The sequence below is a fragment of the Uranotaenia lowii genome, chromosome 1 (assembly GCF_029784155.1).
Source record: "Uranotaenia lowii strain MFRU-FL chromosome 1, ASM2978415v1, whole genome shotgun sequence".
Taxonomy (NCBI): Eukaryota; Metazoa; Arthropoda; class Insecta; order Diptera; family Culicidae; genus Uranotaenia; species Uranotaenia lowii.
This window is the reverse complement of record NC_073691.1, coordinates 28542951-28566002: the sequence shown is the minus strand read 5'-3', so window position 1 is coordinate 28566002 and position 23052 is coordinate 28542951. Positions and strand designations below refer to the sequence as shown.

The 23052-nt window shown below is 38.2% G+C and overlaps 2 protein-coding genes across 2 annotated transcripts in view; both read right to left on the bottom strand.

Moving 5' to 3' along the window:
- The window catches only part of LOC129739551 (uncharacterized), a 98429-nt gene that overhangs the window by 40861 nt on the left and 34516 nt on the right, over window positions 1-23052 (bottom strand). The window lies entirely within an intron of this gene.
- Window positions 8926-14265, bottom strand: LOC129758753 (uncharacterized). The gene has a single exon (XM_055756364.1). It carries the CDS (start codon window positions 14263-14265, stop codon window positions 8926-8928), a length of 5340 nt encoding a protein of 1779 aa, XP_055612339.1.

Genomic DNA, 23052 nt, shown 5'->3' with positions numbered 1-23052 from the left:
AGCAGAAAATTGTCGCACAATTGGGGCTATGATATTTTGGGGATTCAGCATCAATATTTCCTGTAAAGAACAGACATTAGTGTGAAATTATCAAGTCAATCCCAGTTCTTTTTAATATTGATTTACCTTTAATCAGCATCCACGATTTGATTGAAAAAAAAACTAACATCTTTGCCGACGCAGCACGGGACGGGAAACAGGATTGAAAACAAAACAAAACTGACAAACTGACACCGGCGCTGGAATAAGCGTGCATTGACATGTAATTTTCATAGAAATGGTTGAGCTGCTATACTATTTTTCAAAAATTTTCAAGCGACGATGCAGAAATGTAAAATCACTTGTATTGTAAGGTTACATTTTTTTTATCTGTGTAGTACACACAATTCAGCTGAAAATCACAAATATAAAGTGGAATTTAAGTTAATTTTCTAAGTTTTGTTTTTTTTGCAAAAAATCGCAATTTAAAAAAAAAATCATACCCAGGATTTTTATTATGAAATTGATTCTTTATAAAAAAAATATTTTCTCTAAAAAAAATGTACAAGCCCCTTTCGTTTTTGGCAACACGCTCGACAATTTTGGGTTGCCAAAATCAAACGGGTTTTCAACCAATTTGTTTTTATACTTATTAATAAAAATAAACCATTGTTATTGTTATTTACATAATTTTTCATCACTTTTTTATAATTTTGAGTCTTTTTTCGTAATTTTTTTTATCATGTGTTTAACATTTAAAACCTTTTTTGTTATGTTGAGAATGTTTGTTATTTTTATCATATTTGTTGTTTTGTCATTTTGCATCTTTTTTTAGATACTTTTTTGTCGTTTCTTTTCTTTTGTTTGTATTTGTTTTTGAGTTTTTTGAATTTCTTCAGGTTTTTTGTAATTTTTAGTAGTTAGTCATTTTTTTTAAATTTTTTGTTATTGTTGTTAAATTTTATAAACCTTCAAGAACGTTAAAACGTATTTATGGTGTTTGTCTAAATTATATTCGTCCTGTTATAGCGAAAACTAGAAGGTAATTTCGTTTTAAAAAACCGTTCGATTTTGGCACACGTGCCAAACTCGGATGTTGCCAAAAACGAACGGGGTCTGTACCTGATCTTCACCCAAAAAATCTGTACACAATTTTATATTTTCTCGGTGTATTACTTAACATTATAAATATTGCAGTTTTTTTTAAGCCAAATTTGAAATCATAAATTTGGTTCAAGTTTTCATCAAGCAAATTTAATCCGAGAAATTTTTATCACTAACTTTTTTATTGAATATTTAATTTATTTCCATTGAAGGTTAAAATCTTGAAATTTGCAAAACAGTTTGGAAGATTAGGCTTAGGGAAGAAATTGAACGCTACCCTAAAAGAACTTATTTTATACTCAAATCAAATAAGTTTGATCTACGAGACTCTTAAATAAATTCAAAGTTTTAAACCATCGATGAAAGCAAATTCCATATTTCATTTCTAAAGGTTTAATTTTAAAAATTTAGGTCACCCTTTAGGCCAAGGACCACTTTTCGTATGTTACGATTTAATACGAACACTATCAATGAGTTCTTAAAAATGATTAATCATATAAGGCTATGATCATTTAGTATCCGGGCAGTTACAAACGTGTGTATTTCAAAAACTATTCATTTGATCGAAAAACTTTGTATGGAGGAAATGAAGGTGTTAATATGACATTCAATGTAAAAATATAAAAAAAAAATATTTATCAATGATTTCAAGAAATACTCTAACTTTTTCATAAAATCGTTTTTTTTTATCTTTGCACACTTTTTTTAGTCATGTATTGATTTATTTTTTTTTTTACCACAGAAGTAAAACCTTTGCAAAATCACGATATTTTACACAAACTCACCTGGAAAAAGCAGTAGGAATCTTGGTTGGAACCTTTTCATGAGTAGGCATCTCGAAAAATTTGATCCTTTAAATCTGATTTTAACATATTTTTCCATCAGAACACATCTGTCATATTGCGTAAAAACCGGATGCACAGATTGCGATCTTTGGAATTGATCATTATTAGTTATTTACTTGGTGTCTACTAGTTAGACAACACTTTTTGCCTGCCGAAAATGGATTTTTGGCATTATTTAAGGAGTGTGCATTCAGTTATCCCCAATAACCATAGACTTTTAACCATATTTAACATCAAGGGTTGCACTCCGATGGTTAGTTTGAACTTCGTGTGGATCCTAGAGTGACTTGTTATACTTCTTAACCATTTGGTACGAAAAAAAAATCAGAAAATATCAACTGTTCATGAGCTTTCAAGTCAACAATGAAGAATTTTCAAGACGCAAAATGCGTAAAAGGAGCAAATTTGTGCAAATTTGTTTTTTACCATGGCTTTTTGCATCGTAAGTATCTAAAACACACGTTAATTTAAAAATCGATCAAAAATACACAGAAAGAAAAATGTAATCTTACATTGCACATTTTCACATCATCGCTACGAAAAATATGAAAAAGAGTATAACATTTAAAGGCTAAGATGAACTTTACATGTCACCGCATGCGAAATCCAGCGTCAACGTCAGTTTGCCAATTCTGTTTTGTTTTCGTTCCTATTGGATTCCCAACGAAAGCGAGCTTCATCAATTAGCTTGCAATTTCATGTAAATTTTAGCGTTCGCAACGTTCGACCGTATTTTGTTGTACCTGCTCGAGTGCTGTTCGCTTCTGTTCGAACCGAGGTGGTGTATGCTGAGTTTTAAAGCAAGTAAGTGAGAAATAAAACTTAATACCCTTCTAATTTTTGAAATTATTATATCAATTTTATTTGTTCCAGAAAAAAATGAATGAATTCAACGAAAGCTCCGGCTACTCCAAGCTACTGACAACTTATTTTCCAACCAACATGTCAATCGCCGTTGCCGTCGTCGGGGGAATAGCACCAAAAAAACCCGGTATTCGTGAAAATTTATTGAATACCAATTTTTCTTGTGTGGATCAAATAAAATGTATGTGTAAGATATTAAAATCTCTTATCGACAAATATCGATGCTTTTCTTATTGGATGAACAACCATACCAAAAAGAATGATTGGAAATGTAGGTTTACAGTAAACAAATCAGTTGAAGGCGATGGGAAGTTTACATGAATTAAGCCGTACAGATACATGTAAATACCCGATTCCCTTCTACCCATGCAGTTGCATGTAATGTTACAAGGATTTTTCTAACTGTGTAGGCAAGATAGTCCTTTTCATAACCAACAAAACGCTACTAAAGTTTTGCAGATCCGAGCTCAATTAACGTAGCTATCACCGAAATAAAGTGCCCGGATACTAAATGATCATAGCCTTAGTTACAAACATAATTTGTTTTAATTTTTTTTTGTCAAATGTTATTCGTTTTTGCCTCAATTATTTTACCAAAAATCTGTTATAAATGTTTGAAGGAAATGGGTGCCCGCTAGGCCTTTTTTCAGTTCCTGAATGCATTTTTATTGCATGTAACCGATTTCCAAAACCAAAAAAAACAGCAGTGGAAACTTACCATTCACTTGATTGAACGTTTTGGAACACTTTTGCTTTCCTTTTAATCCCTACAAAGTTAGAATGTCAGTTTAATTTCACAAGTACCGTTTAGCAAACACTTGACCTAAAGCTTTCAACATGGCAACTAAGTAAGTCTATAATTAACTTCCCAGTTTGCAGCATCAAAATTCGAGAAGAAAAGAAACAGAACGGAAAGCTTCGTTAAATAGAGTTGCAAAGATCGAACGATCGATTAACGGACGTTTCCCTGCGCAAATCGTCGGAAGCTGATTGATAGGTAAGCAAAAAACAAACGATATCTGCTAGAAAAAGTTTCTCATGTCTTGAGGTGTTTGAACAAAACATAAAACACAACGGTGCAAATCTGCGGAAGTTGGCCACTCCTTAGGCGAATAAGAAAATCATGAGAAAACCCACGTGCATCAAAGTCCCGTTCCTATGTTTACTTCTTCGATGGATAGCGCCCAGTTTCTAAACTGTCAATTCTCCACAAAACCACCAACCACAAGAAAATAAAGCTGCCGGAATGCCGTTGTGGTGGGTCATAAAAAAGCAATTGTCCACCTCCGTCAGGGCCCATCTATCATCGGGCCAACAATCTCTCGTTGTTGGTCCCGTTTACTTGCCAACGATCATCGATAAATCGATTGGTAGTCGTTATATTTATTTTCGTATTGAGATGTCGCCTCTCTCGATTGAGGCTTTTCAGCACCGCAGTTTAAGATAAAGAAATCAAGGTGAAACACGGGAGAAAATGGGATCAATATTCAATGAGTATACTTTCCTCCGGACAAACAATGGCGACCGATAGTTGGAATTGATTTATGATAATTGTGTGGTTTCAATGGGCCATTTTTTGACATGCGGTAGCTGGAATTGTTCATAGCTAAATTCTCATATTGCTAAGGATACCTTCAAGCGAAAGTTGGAAGAAAATCAACTGCCCTTGTATGAAGGCTTTTCGAAGTGTACAAAAACTTAATAGAAACAACGTTTGGAAAAACAATGAATTCTGCTAATACATTTTTTTTTAATTTTTGGTCTATAGGTTGTCTCGTTATGTCTAAGCATGATTTTGATAAAACCCTGCTCATTCCCGATGACGTTTGAACAGCTGATTTCTGCTGTTTATTGTTGATTACAGTTTAACTTAAAACTCTGTGTGTCGTGAGCTCCAGTTTTTATAATTTTCGTGAAAATGAGAAGCAAGGGACAAAAATATCGTGCAGCAGCTTCGTGGACAAAACAATCTGGGTGGAAATCGGGTCCGGTGGACAAAATTTTGGACCGGAAAGTCATACGTACATACGCCACCAGTAGGAAGACTGCCTCAGTTTGGGATGTGGTCAAAGAAGTGGGATTCCTTCTCCGCACCGTCCATCGTGCCAAGGTAAGCAGAAGATATATTCCACCGTGACGTGAAATCTTTTTTCCGGACCTTTCTGAATTGGTATCATTCTAGAAGTCAACCGATTTACTTTTTGAAAATGAAAAAAATAGTGGCAAACGGTCGCAAATATTCGAAAACCGGAAAAATCCGAGAATTGAAAATGGTACCGGGAAACCGAGAAAAAACAGTAATCTCGAATCAAAACCGGGAAAATTCTGTATGATTTGTTTTTTTCTCATAAATAAATCTATTGAATTTTAAAGTTCATTCATTTCAACACGAATATTTTTCCCCCAGAAGCTCTACATTTCAAAGTACACTTTACATTACGTGAGAAAAATATGGTGAAAAATCAAGATATTTTTTCAAATATCGGAATTTCTTTGCTCAGCAGCGCTTACATTTTCAGTGTTTCAGTCTCAAAATGTTTCATACGTTTTTGCCTTTTTTACAGAAAGGTATAGTTATCGGTCGATTTTGGAGATCATTAATTATGGGTCTTAGATATACCTTTATAGGTGCCTATCGAATCAGCTCGACGAGTTCTGATGATGTCTGTGGATTTGTGTGTATTTGTGTAAATTTTTGTAAACTTTGTTTTTCACGTTTTTGTGAAACTAAGCAGTACAATTGAAATGATTTTTATCTTTAAAAAATTGATTTTTTTCCTTCTTCAGTCTATAAAAGAAAGAAAAAAAAAACAAAATAGTTTGAAAAATAAATTTTCATAGTAATTATCATCAAATCATCACTCCAAAAAACGTGTCAATTTGGCTTGCTAGCCACAACCAGCAATCACTAAAATCGAGATTATCGGTAATATGACGTCAAATTATACGTGACGTCATAGATACGCGCTTGCTATCTAAAAGTATGGATCCGTCGATGTGTGGAAGGGAGAACATACAGGCTTTTTAAAATAAGGAAACGTAGAAGAAAATATTCTCGTGAATAAACTATTTCGTACATTGTGTACGAATAGTAACAAATGTATTTTGCATGAAAAAGAACCTTTAAAAATTTGAAGCTTAGATTATAGTTTTTTAATTTGCTTTATTAGCGTTATCTAATTAATGTAAGAATAATATATTTCATACCTTAGTGCATTTTCTTTACGGATCTTAAGAAAAAAAATAAACCTGAAAGTCTGGATGAAGAAATAAGTTAAAAAAATCAAAAATTTTAATAACATTGCACTCATATTTTGATAGTGTTTTACTGAATTCTTATTTCGAAACTTGAGATTGATGCTTAACACCTAGGCCTAGAATTTATTATGTTCAAAACTTCATCAAAGACACGCATGCTGAACCAATACTCAAAATAATCAAAAATTAAATAAAAAAAAATATTAAAAATGTACGGAAAACCAAATAATCGAATGAATATGTTGAACAAATGAGGATGAAATGAAATTGACTAATATTTGGCTATTTTAAATTGGAAAACGAAAGTAAACGTAGGTACACTTTTTATCTGAACCATATTTCAAGTTTTCATTTCTTTAATAATATATTTTAATCAATATCTAATAAAACTCGAATTTTTTTGGTTTGTGTTATTTTTAAATTTTGCTTTTTTACTGATACCGCATTCTTCATTTGGAAAGAAATGTGAAAAAATACTAATCATATGTGTACCTATGTTTCGGCATCATATTTATTAAGAATTCATTACCAAAAACCCTAGAAGTTTTATTTTATAAAATCCAAAATTGTGAAAATAAATTTTACAAATAACGAAGTTGTAGTCAAAGGCTGAGAAGAAGGTGGCAATATTCGACGAGATTTCGCAAAATACTAGAATTATTTTCTACTACAACTATTTTCTTGAAGCTGCAAATTTGTTTCAATTTGTTATTTTTTTTATTTTCTGTAAAATATTCAAAAAAATATTCATACACATAAATGTCTACTTCTTTGGTGAAAAACCGATATACAGATTTTTTTTTGTTATCTAAAACCGGGGAAATCATAAATTGTCTTACGGAAAAACTGGGAAAAGAACCGGAAATTTGAAACTGGAAACTCGCTGGTCACCGCGAAACAGAACAGGGTAGTAGCTGAATTCACGTCACGAAATTTCGAATTATTTTGAACCCTCCTTGAGCCTTCAAATTTATTTACACTTTTAAAAGTGATTCCCCCTCCCCGGATGTCAAAGTAGACAGATTTGAAATTGCTTTTTTTCTTAATCTAAAAGTTTCCTTTTTTAGTGACGTGAATTCACTCATTTGTGACTGTTTTTGTTTGCTTTTTAAAACAACCCCAAATTTCCAAAACAAATCAATCCATATATTTTAATCAATTATTGTGTAGAAGTTGTCAACATTTACACTTTTTCCAACAAAAAAAAATTGATTTTCAAAATAACATAAAACATGTAAAAGATTTTTCTCTTTTCTCTTTTTCTCTTTCTCCGTTGATTTTGTGTGATTTGAAGGATCAAAATTATTGAGAAGTTTCAGATTTTTTGATGCGCGCCGAAGCGGTTTCGAAAATAAGCTGCTTCCGTCAAACCAAGATCTCATAGAATCAAGAAATTTTGCCCTGATTTGTGCAAATAAGTATAATTCATTAAAGCCAGATTAAAAAAAATTCTTGTATGAATTTACATTTGTTTCACCTATCTAATTATAACTTTTTTTGTTAAAATCGGCATAAAAGTAGCGTTTCATGTTACTGTAAAATAGAGTGAATAGGGACATGACTCTTATCGGGACAAAAATTTGTAAAAATAAAAGGATTCAATTATCTATCAATATATAGGGGAGGATGGGGATTCTTGATCCCCTTTTCTTATTTTCATCATATCTTTTAAGGGAAAATTTAGCAACTCGCCGTCTTTTGCATGTTCTGACAACGTGTAATTTCAAGTTAATATTCTCAGAAAATTAGAACGATATATGAACTCGTAGATGAGCTAGAAACATATTCGTGAGACTAAGAAATTGCGTTATTTTAAAAGTTACAAGACACTTGATCCTTTACTAAAGGAGACTTGGTCCCTTATTCAGGGTGCCCTGACCCTAGGCAAAAATCTAATGAAATCCGAAGCTAGAAGGTCCGTTGACTGTTTCTTGCCATATCAGTTCTCATCTCACAGTTTGTAAGTATCAGGCAAAGAGAATTATAAAAGTTTATCTTCTACCCTAGAGTCACTGCATACTTTAGATAAAAACAGTATATTTAGTCCTATTTAACAGATAACTACTCGATAATCATTAATTATTGGTCAAATATTAGTAATTTCATGATAACCAATGATCACGATCCATTCAGATGAAAAATACATCTTTATACATTTTGGAAAACTTCTTCTCAAATAAAATTGAGAGTTTACTATTGCTATTGAGAAATATTTTAAAGTGATAAAAAAAGATCTTTGTACGGACGCAGGATTCCGTTGATAGTGTCCCACGAAATTGGGTCCCAAATGGCGTCGAAGGATTTGAAATAGCAGGAACAACTTTGGTCATCAACTTGACCAGCGATGGCGGAGCGAAACAAAAGGCCGAGAACGAATCGAATTTTCGGTGGCAAAACACGTCCGTAGCGCGCGAATAGGTTTAGAAAAGTGATTTTTATTGAAGCATAAATAAATATACATGTCACTTATACACTAGTATTGGAATTCACTTATCACTTTTTCGTCATGTTTTTTCTCATTCTTAAATCTATGGTGTGGGTGTGCAGTGTTGGCAATTCAATGTTTTGTGTTGTGTGTTGTGTGAAATTGTGTTTGGTGAAATTCATGTTTTATGTGTACTAATTACAAAAAATTTCTTCCCTTATGTCTATTTCACTTGACATTTTTTCGTATTATTTCGTAATTTTCGTATTTCTTCGTATTTTGTTTGTAATTCATTGATGTCTTCGTATTTTATCGTTATTAATTCTTCTGGACCGCTGTTCATTGTGACTGCGCCGGAACATGCCGCCCCCCTTGAAATGTTCATTTCAACAGCATCTCGATTGGAAGGAACGGCTGTAACGATGTGTACTGCGATGGAACCCAGGATGATTACTCGTCGTTGTCGTCGTCGGAACCAATCTCGCTGTTCGGAGCCAAAAGTTGAGCAGCGGCCGGAAGTGTGGATGGAGCCTGAAGATCAATTGTGGGAGATGGTTGGGGAGTGCAGCTCGGAGCGGAAGGCTGACGCTCGGATTCCGTGACTGTGGAGGCTTCGCAATGTGGGAGCGGGCACATTTTGCGGATTGAGCAACGGTGGATTTGGTTTCCATCACACAGCACGTCTGCAACTCTGCCACACGCATCGTCGCCAACAATCGTCTTCAGGACTCGAGCGATGGGCCATTTCGTAGGAGGCAAGTTGTTGTCTTCGACCAGAACCATGTCACCGACGGCTAGATTCGGGTGTTTACCGGGCCATTTTTGGAGACGCTGTAGAGTGGGCAAGTATTCTACGTACCAGCGATCCCAAAGCGTTTGGAGAACACGCTGTTGGTCTTGCCAGCGGGACAGGTGATTGGAGGGTAACGAGGTAAGGTTTGGTTCGGGAAGAGCTAGGATTGGACCACCGATTAGGAAATGGCCTGGAGTTAGGGCCTCGAGGTCTGTGGGATCGTTGGAACGGGGAGTAAGCGGCCGGGAGTTGAGGCACGCTTCGATTTGTGCGACCGTAGTGGTCATTTCCTCTTGAGTCTGAAGGACATCAAGAGTCACGCGATGTAGGTGATGTTTCACGGACTTGACGCAAGCTTCCCACAACCCTCCAAAGGTGGGTGAGCGTGGTGGGATGAAATGGAAAGCGATTCCCATTCGGGCTGTTGTTCTGGCAATTTCGGACTGATGCCGTTGCGACAGGAAGAGAACACGAAGTTCTTCCAGCTGGTTCTTGGCGCCGACGAAATTCGTGGCGTTGTCGCAGTAAATATCTGATGGACGTCGTCTCCGGGAGCAGAATCGTTTCAGCGCTGCGATGAAAGCGTCGGATGTGAGGCTCATTACCAGTTCGAGATGTGCGGCCTTGGTAACCATGCAAACGAAGACGCAAATATAGGATTTGATTGGGCCCTGTTTGCGAGGAGGTTTCAAGTACACTGGACCCATGAAATCAACTCCGGTACTGGTGAATGGAAGCGATGGTGTAACGCGTACAGCAGGAAGATGTGCCATAACTTGCTGAGCGAATCTCGGTTTGTTGCGGAAACAGACGATGCATTGGTGGACTGTATTACGGGCTTTATTTGGACCATCTATTGGCCAGTAACGACGACGAACTGCTGCCAATAGATGCGAAGGTCCTGCGTGAAGCGTTTCTTCATGGGCGTCGATGAAGATAAGATCCGTGATGAAATGCTTCTTCGGAATGAGAAACGGATATTTTCGGTCGAATGGAATTGGAGCGTTTTTGAGGCGACCTCCCACACGAATCAACTGTTCATTTTGGTCCATGAACGGGCGAAGTTTCAGCAACGGAGATTTCTGCGAAACGGTCGAGCCTTGCCGTAAACGTTTGTGATCTTCAGCGAACTCTTCGAGCTGCACGCATTGCAGAAGTGACAGCTCTGCCGAACGAATCTCGGAAGGTGCCAGAAATCCTACGGTGCGTGCATGTTCCAATAACTTACAGTTATTCATGAAACGCTTGCAAAGGGCGATGATTCGAAGTAGGCGGTAGTAGCTATCAAAATAGCCCAACGTTTCTCGGGTCCAGGACTCTTGGTGAGTGCAAACTGCGGAAATAGGAACGGCTTTCCTTTTCTCGGTGTCTACTTCTGGCGGCGGCTGGGTTTTCCAGGAATACGCGGACGCAGGCCAATGTTGAGGAGGACGAAGCAGCCATTTCGGACCATTCCACCACAATTCATTGCCAACGATGGATTCTGGAGTCAAACCACGCGAAATGTGGTCAGCCGGATTGTCTTCAGTAGGCACATGCAGCCACGTAGCGTTCTCAGTTAACTGCTGAATCTGCGAAACCCGATTGGCAACGAAGGAATTCCAATTCGATGGATCACGCGAAATCCAGTGCAGCGTGATTGTAGAATCCGACCACAGAAACCGGGGACATTGGAGTTGAAGGCTCTCCAGCAGTTGATTCTGTAGATTGGCCAAACGAAGACTAGCACACAACTCCAGACGTGCGAGGGTAGGTCTACGCTTCTCAGTTGGGGCAACCCTGGATTTTGCTGTCATCAGGCGGACAGTGACAGCACCCGATGCGGATATCGAACGAAGGTAGATGCAGGCACCATATGCACGCAGTGAAGCGTCAGCAAACCCATGAAGCTCTAAAGTGGCTAGCTTCTCCGTCAACACGAAGCGAGGAATCGAAAGCTGCGACAAAATCGGGAGCTGCGATGATATCTCCATCCACTGGTCGGAAGTACTTGTGGGAACCGGATCATCCCAGCCTAACTGCATTTCCCAAAGGAGCTGGATCAGCATTTTCGCACGAACAATCACCGGACCAACTAACCCAAGCGGATCGAACAAGCTGCAGATATACGACAGGATATTTCGCTTGGTCGAAGGGACGTCTGGCCATTCAGGAACTTTGAACAGAAGCTCATCGGAGGTAAGCTTCCAAAATAAGCCGAGTGCTTTGATTGGAGACGAACGATCAAGTTCCAAAACGGAGGCCTGTTCTCGAAGCTCTGCTGGAAACTGCTCAACTACTTCTGGAACATTGGATGCGTATTTACAGAGAGGAAAACCACAGGAATTCAGCATCAGAGACGTTTCTCGTATAGCTGTGACTGCTTCCTCCACTGTGTCGAACCCACGCATAACGTCGTCAACGTAGAAACCTTGTTTGACTACGGGAACTGCTTTCGGAAAATTCTGGGCTTCATCGTCGGCTATTTGCTGCAGACATCGTGTTGCCAGGTACGGTGCAGTGGTGGTGCCATAAGTGACCGTCGTGAGCTCGTACGTACGAAGTGGTTCCGAAGAAGATTCACGCCAGAGAATCCGCTGATAAGCCCGATCTTCCTCTGCTACCCAGATTTGGCGGTACATTTTCGTCACGTCAGCTGTTACGACAACAGGATGCATCCGAAACCGTAGAATGATCGAAATCATGTCATCCTGAACAGTTGGACCCTTCAGCAGCAAATCGTTGAGGCTAAAACCCGAAGTGGTTTTGCAGGAACCGTCGAACACTACTCGCAGCTTCGTAGAAGAACTGTCCGGCTTGAAGACAGCATGATGTGGCAAATAGAAATGGCGACCCGGAACATCCTCGACAGCATCAACCAATTTCATATGTCCAAGCGCAAGATATTCGGACATGAACGAGGAATATTGTGCCTTGAGATCGGAATTCTGCTCAAGACGTTTTTCGAGGCAATAGAATCGACGAGTGGCGATAGCACGCGAATTTCCCAGCTGACCGATGAGTTCCGGTTTTTTGGGCAGACTAACGATGTAACGCCCGGAATCATCCCTGCGAGTTGTTGATTCGAAGTGGTTCTCACAAAGGCGCTCCTCAACTGACAACGTAGAATTTGTCTGGCACATTTCAAGCTCCCAAAATCTGCTAACGCTCTGCTCAAGATCGTGGAACGTCGACAGGTTACAATGGACCCGAACTTCATCAGCATTGGAACCGCTGTCGTGAAAACCGGATACGAGCCAACCAAACACCGAATTCTGGAGCATCGGTTTTCCGTCGCCAAGTTTGGAGTGACCGCTTCGCAAGAGCTCGAAGAAAACCCGTGCACCAATCACCATATCGATGGGACCACGCGTAGCAAACGATGGATCGGCGAGACGAATGTTCTCCGGAATGGCCCAATCGTGAACATCGATGGTACAAGTTGGAAGATCGCTGGTCACCTTATCCATCACAATAAACTCCAGCGGAACTCGGAAGTTGTTGAACCGTGAGGCAACCGTAGCGACAGTCGAAAACAGCGAAACTGCAGAAATATTTCCACCAATGCCAGCAATCTCTGTGTTCCCTGGAGTCTTCCGCGAATTCAGAAGACGACGAAACCTTTCAGTCATGAGATTCGGCTGCGAAGCGCTATCAAGCAGAACTCGAGCGAGGAACGAAGTACCCTTTGGACCGAGGACTTTGACAACAGCAGTGGCGAGAAATACTTGGTTCGAAGGGGAGAGGTCGAGACGTTTGGTCCCCGAGTGCGTATTGGCGGAGAGGCTGAGAGGAACAGGAACAGGAAGCGAACTATCGACACCAGCGAAATTGGAAACGGAAGGCTGCTTCGGAACTTGATTTGTGCCGGATCCTCTTGCTTTATCGACATCTGGATTGTGTAGTAGCGTGTGATGCTTGGTTCCGCATACTCGGCAGGCTCCGTACTTGCAGGTAGCGAACGAATGCTTTCCAAAGAGGCAGTTGACACACAATCCAGATTTTTTCACTATCGCAGCACGTTGAGTAACCGGCATGTTTTTGAACTGCTCGCAGAAATACAAACGATGTCCCTTCCCGCACGCCGCACAGTTGTCGTTGGATTTGACGTCGGTAGCAGCATTCACGCTCTGGAGATTGGGTCTGGAGTCACGCACTGGTCGATCGGACTGCAAAGTTTCTAGCTCCATCACGTACTCACGGATAAAATTGATCAGCTCTTCGTAGGTTGGCATCTTTTTTTTATCCGCTGCTCGTTGCCACTCGCGAAGCGTGTTGTGATCCAGCCGCGATGACACCATGTGCACCAGAAGTGAACTCCAGCCTTTCGTGTTCTCGCCCAGCTTCTCCAAAACTCCTAAGTTGTTCTCGAAGTCGCCGACCAAACTTGTTAATTCCCGAGGACATTCCTTGCGCACCTTTTCCACTTTGAACAACGCCTCAATGTGACTGCGCACCAGGATGTTCAAGTTCTGGTACCGATCAGTCAACATTTTCAGCGCCACCGAATAATTGTTACCCGTGACAGACATTTTCTCAACAAGTTTCAATGCCTCTCCTCGAAGAGTCGACTTGAGGTAGTGAAACTTCTGCACATCTGATAACTCTGCGTTGTTATGTACTAACGAGTCGAACGTGTCGTAGTACGAAAACCACCGTAAAATACTGCCACTGAATTCCGGCAGTTTAATATCCGGCAACTTCAGGGCCCGAAAAGAATTACCCGATGAACCTGACAATGGTGCTGGCGTGCGGGGTACCTCTAGCGATGCGTAAAACGCTTTAAGCGTGAAGTAATCCTCCTCAAAAGCAGCCATATCCTTCGCGAAATCTGTCCCAGTATTTTCCTCCTCCTCAAGGCTCTCAAGATTCAATGAGGCTTGACAAAATTTCTTATAATTGCTCTCAAGAGCATTTTTTCGAGCTAAAGCTTGCTCAACTTGCGTATCCGGGTCGAAATTTTGCATGAAATTTATGGCACGATCCATCGAATCCTTAGCCTGCCGGTAAATTACCATATTTTTTCTGAATTCTACCTCTTTCTTCATTGCTCAGCGGAAAAAATTAAAAAAAAACCGCAAAAATTCCGAAAAATATTTTTTTTGTTTTCCAAATATTTTCCAATGGTACTGAGGGGGTTAATTTTCCCAAAAAAATCGATTACCACAATCAATTCAATCAAATTCAAAAATAAAAAAAGTTTCAAAAATATTTTTGAATTTGACACCTTTTGTGCTTCTGGGACTTGAAGGGTTAATAGTGAGCTCCAAATTTATCTTCTATGGCTTACAGCAATGGCCGACAAACAATTTTTGATGATAAAAAAATATTCGAAATATGCACCAATTGTGCAAACTTTTTACTTGGAACCGTTTCCGGCGAAAGAATAGTGGGCATATGACTTACCGGACCGGTCCAACCTACGATTTGTTGTTGTTGTGAAATCGAAAAAATTTCACCCGGGAAGTTTCCGATGAAGTCCGAATTGTTCCGTTCAACGTCGAATATTGCGGGAAGACCTCAAGTACGCACTCGGGACCGATGACCAACCCCCCTGGAAGTCGAAAACGTAAGTAATTTCGTGTTAATTACCACAAAGTACTGGAACGATACTTCCTTTCAGGTATGCTGTTGGTTCCGCGGTGATTGATTGTTGTTGCTGCTGGTGCTGATGAGCAAATTAATTGCTTCTGCTGCTGCTGATCGAAGTGCACTTTCTGCTGCTGATGCTGGTGGTGAATGCCGAAAATGATTCCCCAGGCCTGGCAGGTACGTGCGCGATTCAATCCGGCTCGAAGGACCATGTACGGACGCAGGATTCCGTTGATAGTGTCCCACGAAATTGGGTCCCAAATGGCGTCGAAGGATTTGAAATAGCAGGAACAACTTTGGTCATCAACTTGACCAGCGATGGCGGAGCGAAACAAAAGGCCGAGAACGAATCGAATTTTCGGTGGCAAAACACGTCCGTAGCGCGCGAATAGGTTTAGAAAAGTGATTTTTATTGAAGCATAAATAAATATACATGTCACTTATACACTAGTATTGGAATTCACTTATCACTTTTTCGTCATGTTTTTTCTCATTCTTAAATCTATGGTGTGGGTGTGCAGTGTTGGCAATTCAATGTTTTGTGTTGTGTGTTGTGTGAAATTGTGTTTGGTGAAATTCATGTTTTATGTGTACTAATTACAAAAAATTTCTTCCCTTATGTCTATTTCACTTGACATTTTTTCGTATTATTTCGTAATTTTCGTATTTCTTCGTATTTTGTTTGTAATTCATTGATGTCTTCGTATTTTATCGTTATTAATTCTTCTGGACCGCTGTTCATTGTGACTGCGCCGGAACAATCTTCAAACCACAATTTGTAAAAAATTTCAAACAAAGTTCAATAACTCGAAAATTAAAATTTTTAAAATTTGTAGGATAACAGTTTTGTTGTTTTGTTCTGTTTGGCTCATTTTCCTAGAACATTTGATATTTGTAAGACATTCCTGTTGTAAGATTCTGATAAATCCCAGTAGGCTGAGCTTCTTTCCAAGGAACCATAGCAACCCACTACCACCCATTTTCCCCTCATTGTAACCATAGCAATCATTTAGTTACCATAGCTACCGCTAGCAATCGTCGAAGTAGCCTGCGTGTGAATCGCGGGAAATGCGCTCTCTTTCTCTTCGAACCAGCGACCGGAACGCACGTACTTTCAATATAGTCGTAAAGGTGAATCACCTGTTCCGAGATATAGGGAAGGAATCAAGTATCCCCAGGGATCAAGTATCCTCATTCTCCCCTACCAATCCAGAAATAATATTTAAAAAACAAAATATTTACACTTTGTTATCTAAAATTTTTTGAAAACATTTGTAAGAGTTTGTTACGCTTTGTGGATTAAGGATAGAAAATCTGAGACGAATGTGTTACGTAGGGGGGTGGGCGGGGTTGAGAATGACCGAAAATTGCGTTACGTAATATTTGAACGGCACCTTTGATACTAAATTAGTGGTCTTCGCTTGTGCACAGACATACACAAACTTTTTTTTCTAAATTACTCCAATTTTTTATCTCTAACTCTTGACATCCCTGAACTCCCTGCTTCGTAAACACTTCAGCCAGCTTTCAAAACTTTTTCAATATAGCTGAACGTGCGATTTTGCGTATGAGACCACCATACACATTTAAAAAAAAATTTCCATACCAAATATGGGGGGGGGGGGGGGGGGGACATTCAAATTTAAAGAATTATTCTCGGAGCTCCTATGTCAAATTTCCTCTTAAAGTTTTTATTTATGTTTGAATCTTAACTTTTACTTTTTTTTGTAAAGCCGATAAAGTCCCTCCATCTACACGGATCGCCACCACAAGAAATCAGGTCTAATTTTTAACATTTTAAAAGGACGGCTACTGTCTATCGTCACGGTAATGCAAAAATGAAGCGAGAAAGCTAGCTAACTGGTACCTGGCTAAGGTGCCGCGCGAAATATACAATCTAACACAAAACAAATCATTATCTTGCGGTTCATTCAATCCAGGTGCCACCACCAATAGTTAGCTCAACGTGATGGCACCCGTGTGGAATGGGTTTTTAATTCAGGCTCCCCGCAGCAGCAGCACGGAAGCCATAATTTGTCTTGGTGGGCTAATGGATTATTCGGCAAACATACTAGGGGAGGAGCGGGCTATATGCGCCTATTAAGCAGAACACTGATTTAATCAAATATCACATCGAATATGTGTACAAAAACTATATACACGTGTGCAGGCATCTGTTTCCTATACAATGGAGTAATTTTTATGTTAAAATTTTCTTCTGTTTCCAAGAAAACGATTTTATTGTAAGTGTTGTCTAAAACGACGAACCTCAAACCATGCGGGCTAAATGCGCCTATTTATGTTTTGAACAATATTTCTATTTTTTGGGCAATATTTCCGTATAATTTCATTGAAACTGCTAGAAAGTAATAATTTCCGTACGACAAAGCTGAAGTTTTATAAAAATCTATGTATATTATAATTTTATGGAATAAAACAAAAGTTAGGGTTGCCATACTATGGAGGCAGTTCATCCATTAGAAAAACTTTATCAAATCTGTTTTTAGATCTTCAATTCTCTCTTAAGATGTTATTCAGAGCTTAGATTTGAAGGTTCAATGATAAAAATCATTTATTTATTCTATTTAACCTGTTATTTTAGGATGGAGGCATTTTACAAACATGATGGGGGCATACAAAAACACTCTATTATTCCACTATATAATCATTATTAAACCTCCACAAAAGCTGAAATATGTTTAATTTCTTAAGTTCATTTGAGTAAAAAAACAAAAACCATCCTAGTTTTTGTTTTAAGCTTCTTTACGTATAATTTTTAAAAGTCGAAATATTACATCAAAATGTATCAAAACCTTGTATGATTTTTTAAATTTTTTTGAGTTTGTAAATTAATAAAATTCTTTCTTGCCTTATGTTCTAAGCGTATCACCCTCAAAATGCATTGGTCAGATAAGCTGTCTAGTCAGCCATTTCATCAAACAGCCGTAGGGTCATTTAACCCGATAGGCCCATTTAGGAAACCTTTCCCCTACTAGCATGCATTGGTACGGACTTTGGGAATTCACGCGGTGTGAGAAGATGATGATCCCCCGGCAGAAATTCAGGCCGAATTTGAGGCGTGTCCGCAGCGTGTGATGATTACCATACGCAACAGAATTTGGACCCCTTGGCCGTGCTGCACATTTGCCATTAGCATTCATTGTTTTGACACATGGTGATTTTTTTTTCTGGCTCTTTCTCTTTAGATCTGGGCGAAAGTGGATTTCCCTCGGTGTGATTGAGAAGTGATCGAAGCGTCATTTTTTTTTTCAATGTAGATGTTCCTCGTGGTGCAATACCCGTTGCCAATTTTTGTGCATCGTAAATTGAAACGTTATGTTTCATTTATTTTACTGCACTTAATTGTGTTGATATACAACTACTCGGTAGGTTTGAGTGGAAAAGAAAAGTGCCGCAAGTGCCCGGCGGCCATTAATCAGGTGCTCATCAGCTTCACCAGCAATCCAACACATCCATAGCGGGTTGAGTTTTTCTCCTCAACTGCTAAATAAGCGGTAAAATAAAAACAACATTTTGCCCGCACCCCATAAGTAAGTACCTACCGGCATATCCATAAAGAAATTGGCAATTTCTTCGTGCATCGACCACCACGTCGTCGGTAAAACTGTTCGTTTTGTGCAGTTTTAACTTGGTAAGGTATTTTATTTAATTACGGCTATTTCGTTCCTCAGTTTCTTGCCAGCATCCAGCATCCATCCAGCTAAATTGTTGGTCTTTCCAAGGGGCTAAAGTTTATAAACTTCGAACCTCAGTCGCACTGATTCGTATATCGAGTTGAGTTATGTTCCTTAACAACGTTACTGCAGCTTAACTGGAAAGGTATTGCTTCAACTGAGTGGCAAAACTGAACAGTTGTTCGAATTGTTTGGTACAATACGAAAATTCTATTTTTTCGAAATATCGAGAAATCTGAAAAACAAGGATAACGATGGTTTTTTTTCGGGCAAAGTTTGACAAGTTTCAATTCGCCTCACAAAGTGGAGAAAGACATGGAGGCATGGCAAAAATTCACAACCCAAAAAATATCAATGATTGCAATAGCATGACATAAATCGATTATAAGGAATAGACAATCCTCGACAACATTGCAAGTTTGAAAGAAAAAAAGAATAATAAACATAAACAAAAAGCCTGCGTTGCGACGCGTTGTTGTCAGGGAGCTTAATTTATCCTAGGCAAAATTCGTCACGTAACTATGTTTATGAGAAAGAAACTTTATTGCTATCTTTGCAATGTTTCTTTCTGATCAACTCTCCTTCCACCTCCACTTTTGATATGCGCATACCATTATGAAAGAGAAGAAGCATTTCTTTTTATCCCATTATAAGACAAGTTGTTCGTGTAGTGTATACACAACACAAAATTCTGAAGAAGTTATAACGTGAAAAGAGCATTGAGATGTTAAAATTTAAGACGTAAGCTTGAAAAAGCTTTTTCTACAGGGTTTTGAGGGCTTTCAAAACACCAATATCAATTCGGTCTACCTACCACTTAACTTTAGAGTAAGTTTTTTGGTGCCATCTAGCTTAGTTTATACATGAACTCTGTATCTGCGACATTTTTATCACTTGGTGAATAACGTACCTGAAATGAGAAGGAGAGATAAAATTCTTTATTATTATCAATGACTTCTCTTATTTTTTTTTATTTTCATTTTATGTAATTATATTGAAATCAAAATTTAAATCATATAGTCATTAAGGCGTGTCAAATTGGCGTTTGTTTTCGAATCAAAATTCTTATACATTTTTTGTTTATCAAAATATACGCGAGTTTTCTTTCGGATTTTTCGTTTTCGAAACGCTTACTGAAGAAGATAGTAAGTTGGTATCGAAATACCGGTATCGGAACTTATCTTCTACTTATTGCGACACATTCAACAGGGCAAAACATTTTTACCATTGGGTTAAAATCAACCAAATTTTGCACACTTTCTCATCGATGTGTATTGTTTACATGCAGTCAAACTCGAAGTGGTTCAACGAAAGTGGAGGCGAACCAACGCAAGTCGAGAGAACAAATAATTCAAACACCTGGAATTACAGTACCGTTCATAATTGTATAGAAATTGGAAGCACGCGCACTGTCACTTCGACTTTGAACTTCCATAACTTTTGACTCTGATTATATTTTTTGATCAAATTTTCTGAGTTAGATAGATCAACTATCACACTGTTATACCATAAAATTTGAGCTTTCTGGAGTTTGTGTGGCCTGAGATACAGTCATTCTACGAAAATCGGACTTTTTGGACTTTTCTCATTCAAACTGCAATATCTCAGGAACTTAACTACTTTTTTTGTTAAAATTTTGCAGAGTGATTGTTGAAATATAAAGTAAGCATGTCTGAAGTTTTTGGAAAGTTTTATTGATGGGATCAAAAGTTACAGGAGGTACAATTTTTAAGGCATGAACCTAAAAATGCGATTTCTATAGAATTTTGGACGATTCATGAGAACATAATCGTTTCCATCCACAACTCAGTCAAAAAATGTCTGGCAAAAGCAATGATGAAATGAAAAAATGAAATTAAATAACTATTTGTGTTTTGAAATCAGAATCTCGCAATATTGTTTTGATTTTTTAATTGAAATAGATTTACTGGTTGTTAAACATAAAATAGGAGTTTCCTATGAAAACAATCGTCCATAATTCTATAGAAATCGCATTTTTAGGTTCATGCCTGAAAAATTGTACCTCGTGTAACTTTTGTTCCCGTCGATAAAACTTTTCAAAAACTTCAGACATGATAGCTTTACATTTCAACAATCACTTTGCAAAATTTCAACAAAAAATGTAGCGTAGTTTCTTAGATATTACAGTTTAAATGAGAAAAGTCCAAAAAGTCCGATTTTCGTAGAATGACTGTATCTCAGGCCACACAAACTCCAGAAAGCTCAAATTTTGTGATATAATAGTGTAATAGTTGATCTATCTAACGCAAAAAATATCATCAGAGTCAAAAGTTATGGAAGTTCAAAGTCGAAGTGACAGTGCGCGTGCTTCCAATTTCAATACAATTATGAACGGTACTGTAGGTACCTGACCTGTTACTACATATGTACATGCAAGATACAGAACTTCCCAAATAGCGATGAGTGGAAACAATCGACGGCTAAAACTCGGGCACGGAAGCTCTACGAAAAGATGCTGACAAAATATGGCTGCTGTGTGATGGACGACGAATCGTATATAAAAGCCGATTTTAAGCAAACTCCAGAGTTGGAGTTTTTCACCGGCAAGAGCAAGTTCGATGTGGACGACAAATTTAAGAAGAAGAAAATGTCGAAGTTCGCTTCCAAATATCTCGTGTGGCAGGCCATCTGCTGTTGCGGACTGAAGAGTGAGCATTTCGTGACAAAGGGCACAGTAAATGGCGAGATCTACAAATCTGAGTACCTCGAGAAGCGCCTTTTGCCGTTCTTGCAGAAGCCCGACGAAGCTCCGCTACTTTGGCCAGATTTGGCATCATGCCAATATTCTAAAAGTGTCCTGGAGTGGTATGATGCCAATTCTGTCCATTTTGAACATGAGTCCGCCAAACTGTCCGGAGCTGCGCCAGGTGGAGTAGTACTGGGCAATAAATAATGAAGCGAGAACTTCGGAAGAGCAAGAAGACAGTCAAAGTCGAGAAGGACATGTTAAGAAAATGGAAAAAAAACTGAGAAACTGGTACCGGATGACACTGAAAAGACTCTAATGGAGGGCATCGAGCAAAAATGCGTTCAATTTACACTCAAGGCTCCATCGATTAATTTTGCTTTCGATTTTTGAAGTAAATATATGTATAAAACTACCCTAAAATTTTAATTTGATTCTAAACATTAAAATGAAATAAAATAAAATTGGGATGACATTTTCGGTGTCGCAATAATTTCGTGTTCGCCCTTTATTACATGGAAAAAGTGATAATCACGAACCTATAAGTTTAAGTAGGGGAGAGTGGGGTATCGTGGGCCATGGGGAAACGTGGGTCACTTTTAATATCTCAGATGTGTGTTGAGATAAAAATCTCAATCTAACTGTCATCGACGTCGCTTTGCGTGAGCATATATTCCTATATGTTGTTGACTGAAATACGCAACATAAGCTTCTTTTATTTATCAAGCTAAAAAAAGTTAGAAAAATTTACCTACATAATTAAAAAAAACACCCACTAATTTCATCGATGGGGAACCTAAAGTGCACGACAAAAATATACTCATACGCTTATGATCTTAGTTTTGTCATGATCTTTCACGTGGAAAAGGAATTTTTGATGAAACATCAATAAGTCACACAAACGCAACCAATTTGCAAATCATAGCTTGTGGGGAATCGTGGGCCACACATCTTGAATCACCTATATTTTTATGTTTTTATACACATTCAGAACTTAAAATACGTTTTTCCTATCTGTAAAGTTTTCTTATGCGAAATGAAGAGTTATGAAAAATATTTTGTCCATCCTATATAAGAAATTTTGCCAAAACGTTCGCGAGACAGGTTTTGGAATCTATGCGATCATACACAGCTCTCTTTTTTATTTCATCATCTGAAATTGCTTTAAAATAACAAAATGAATTATTATATCACAGTTTTGGGTCAACTCATAAACTTTGCATGTTATTTGGTCAATTTGGATTTGGTGGCCCACGATTCCCCACCATTTTTCAAAATCTAAAAAATACTGCTTTTTTTTCAAACAGTCAGAATTTGGGGAAAATAAATAATAAAAATTTAAAAAAATATATCTTATGATACCTTGAAAATGTAGAAAACCATACCATTTTTTATTTTCATTTTATATTTTATAATAAAGAAGTTATGGAACAACGAAAAAAGTGGCCCATGATTCCCCACTCTCCCATACTGGCTCTGATTATGTTTTTAAATGAATATTAATTTGGGATGTTTAAAACTTGAGTCCCACACTTTATACGGCTTATTATTTTCAAAAGCGGTTAAAGAAAACAAACCGTTCGTTGTTGAGTGACGTCAAACCGTTTAATCTGCTCATTACCCACTGCCCAACTAACTAGCTGGGTATGTATGTACCTATCAATCTAAACAAACCATCCAACTACTTGTAGGCTACACACCTTCGAACCTGTTATTTACTCACTGGTTTGTTCCACTCCAGAAAGCACACAAAACTGATCCACATACCAACCTTAACCGAAAACGATGTGTGTGCATGTGTCCATATTCGA

Coding starts and splice junctions, on each gene's coding strand:
- LOC129758753 (XM_055756364.1), bottom strand. CDS start 14,265: ATGGTAATTTACCGGCAGGCTAAGGATTCGATGGATCGTGCCATAAAT.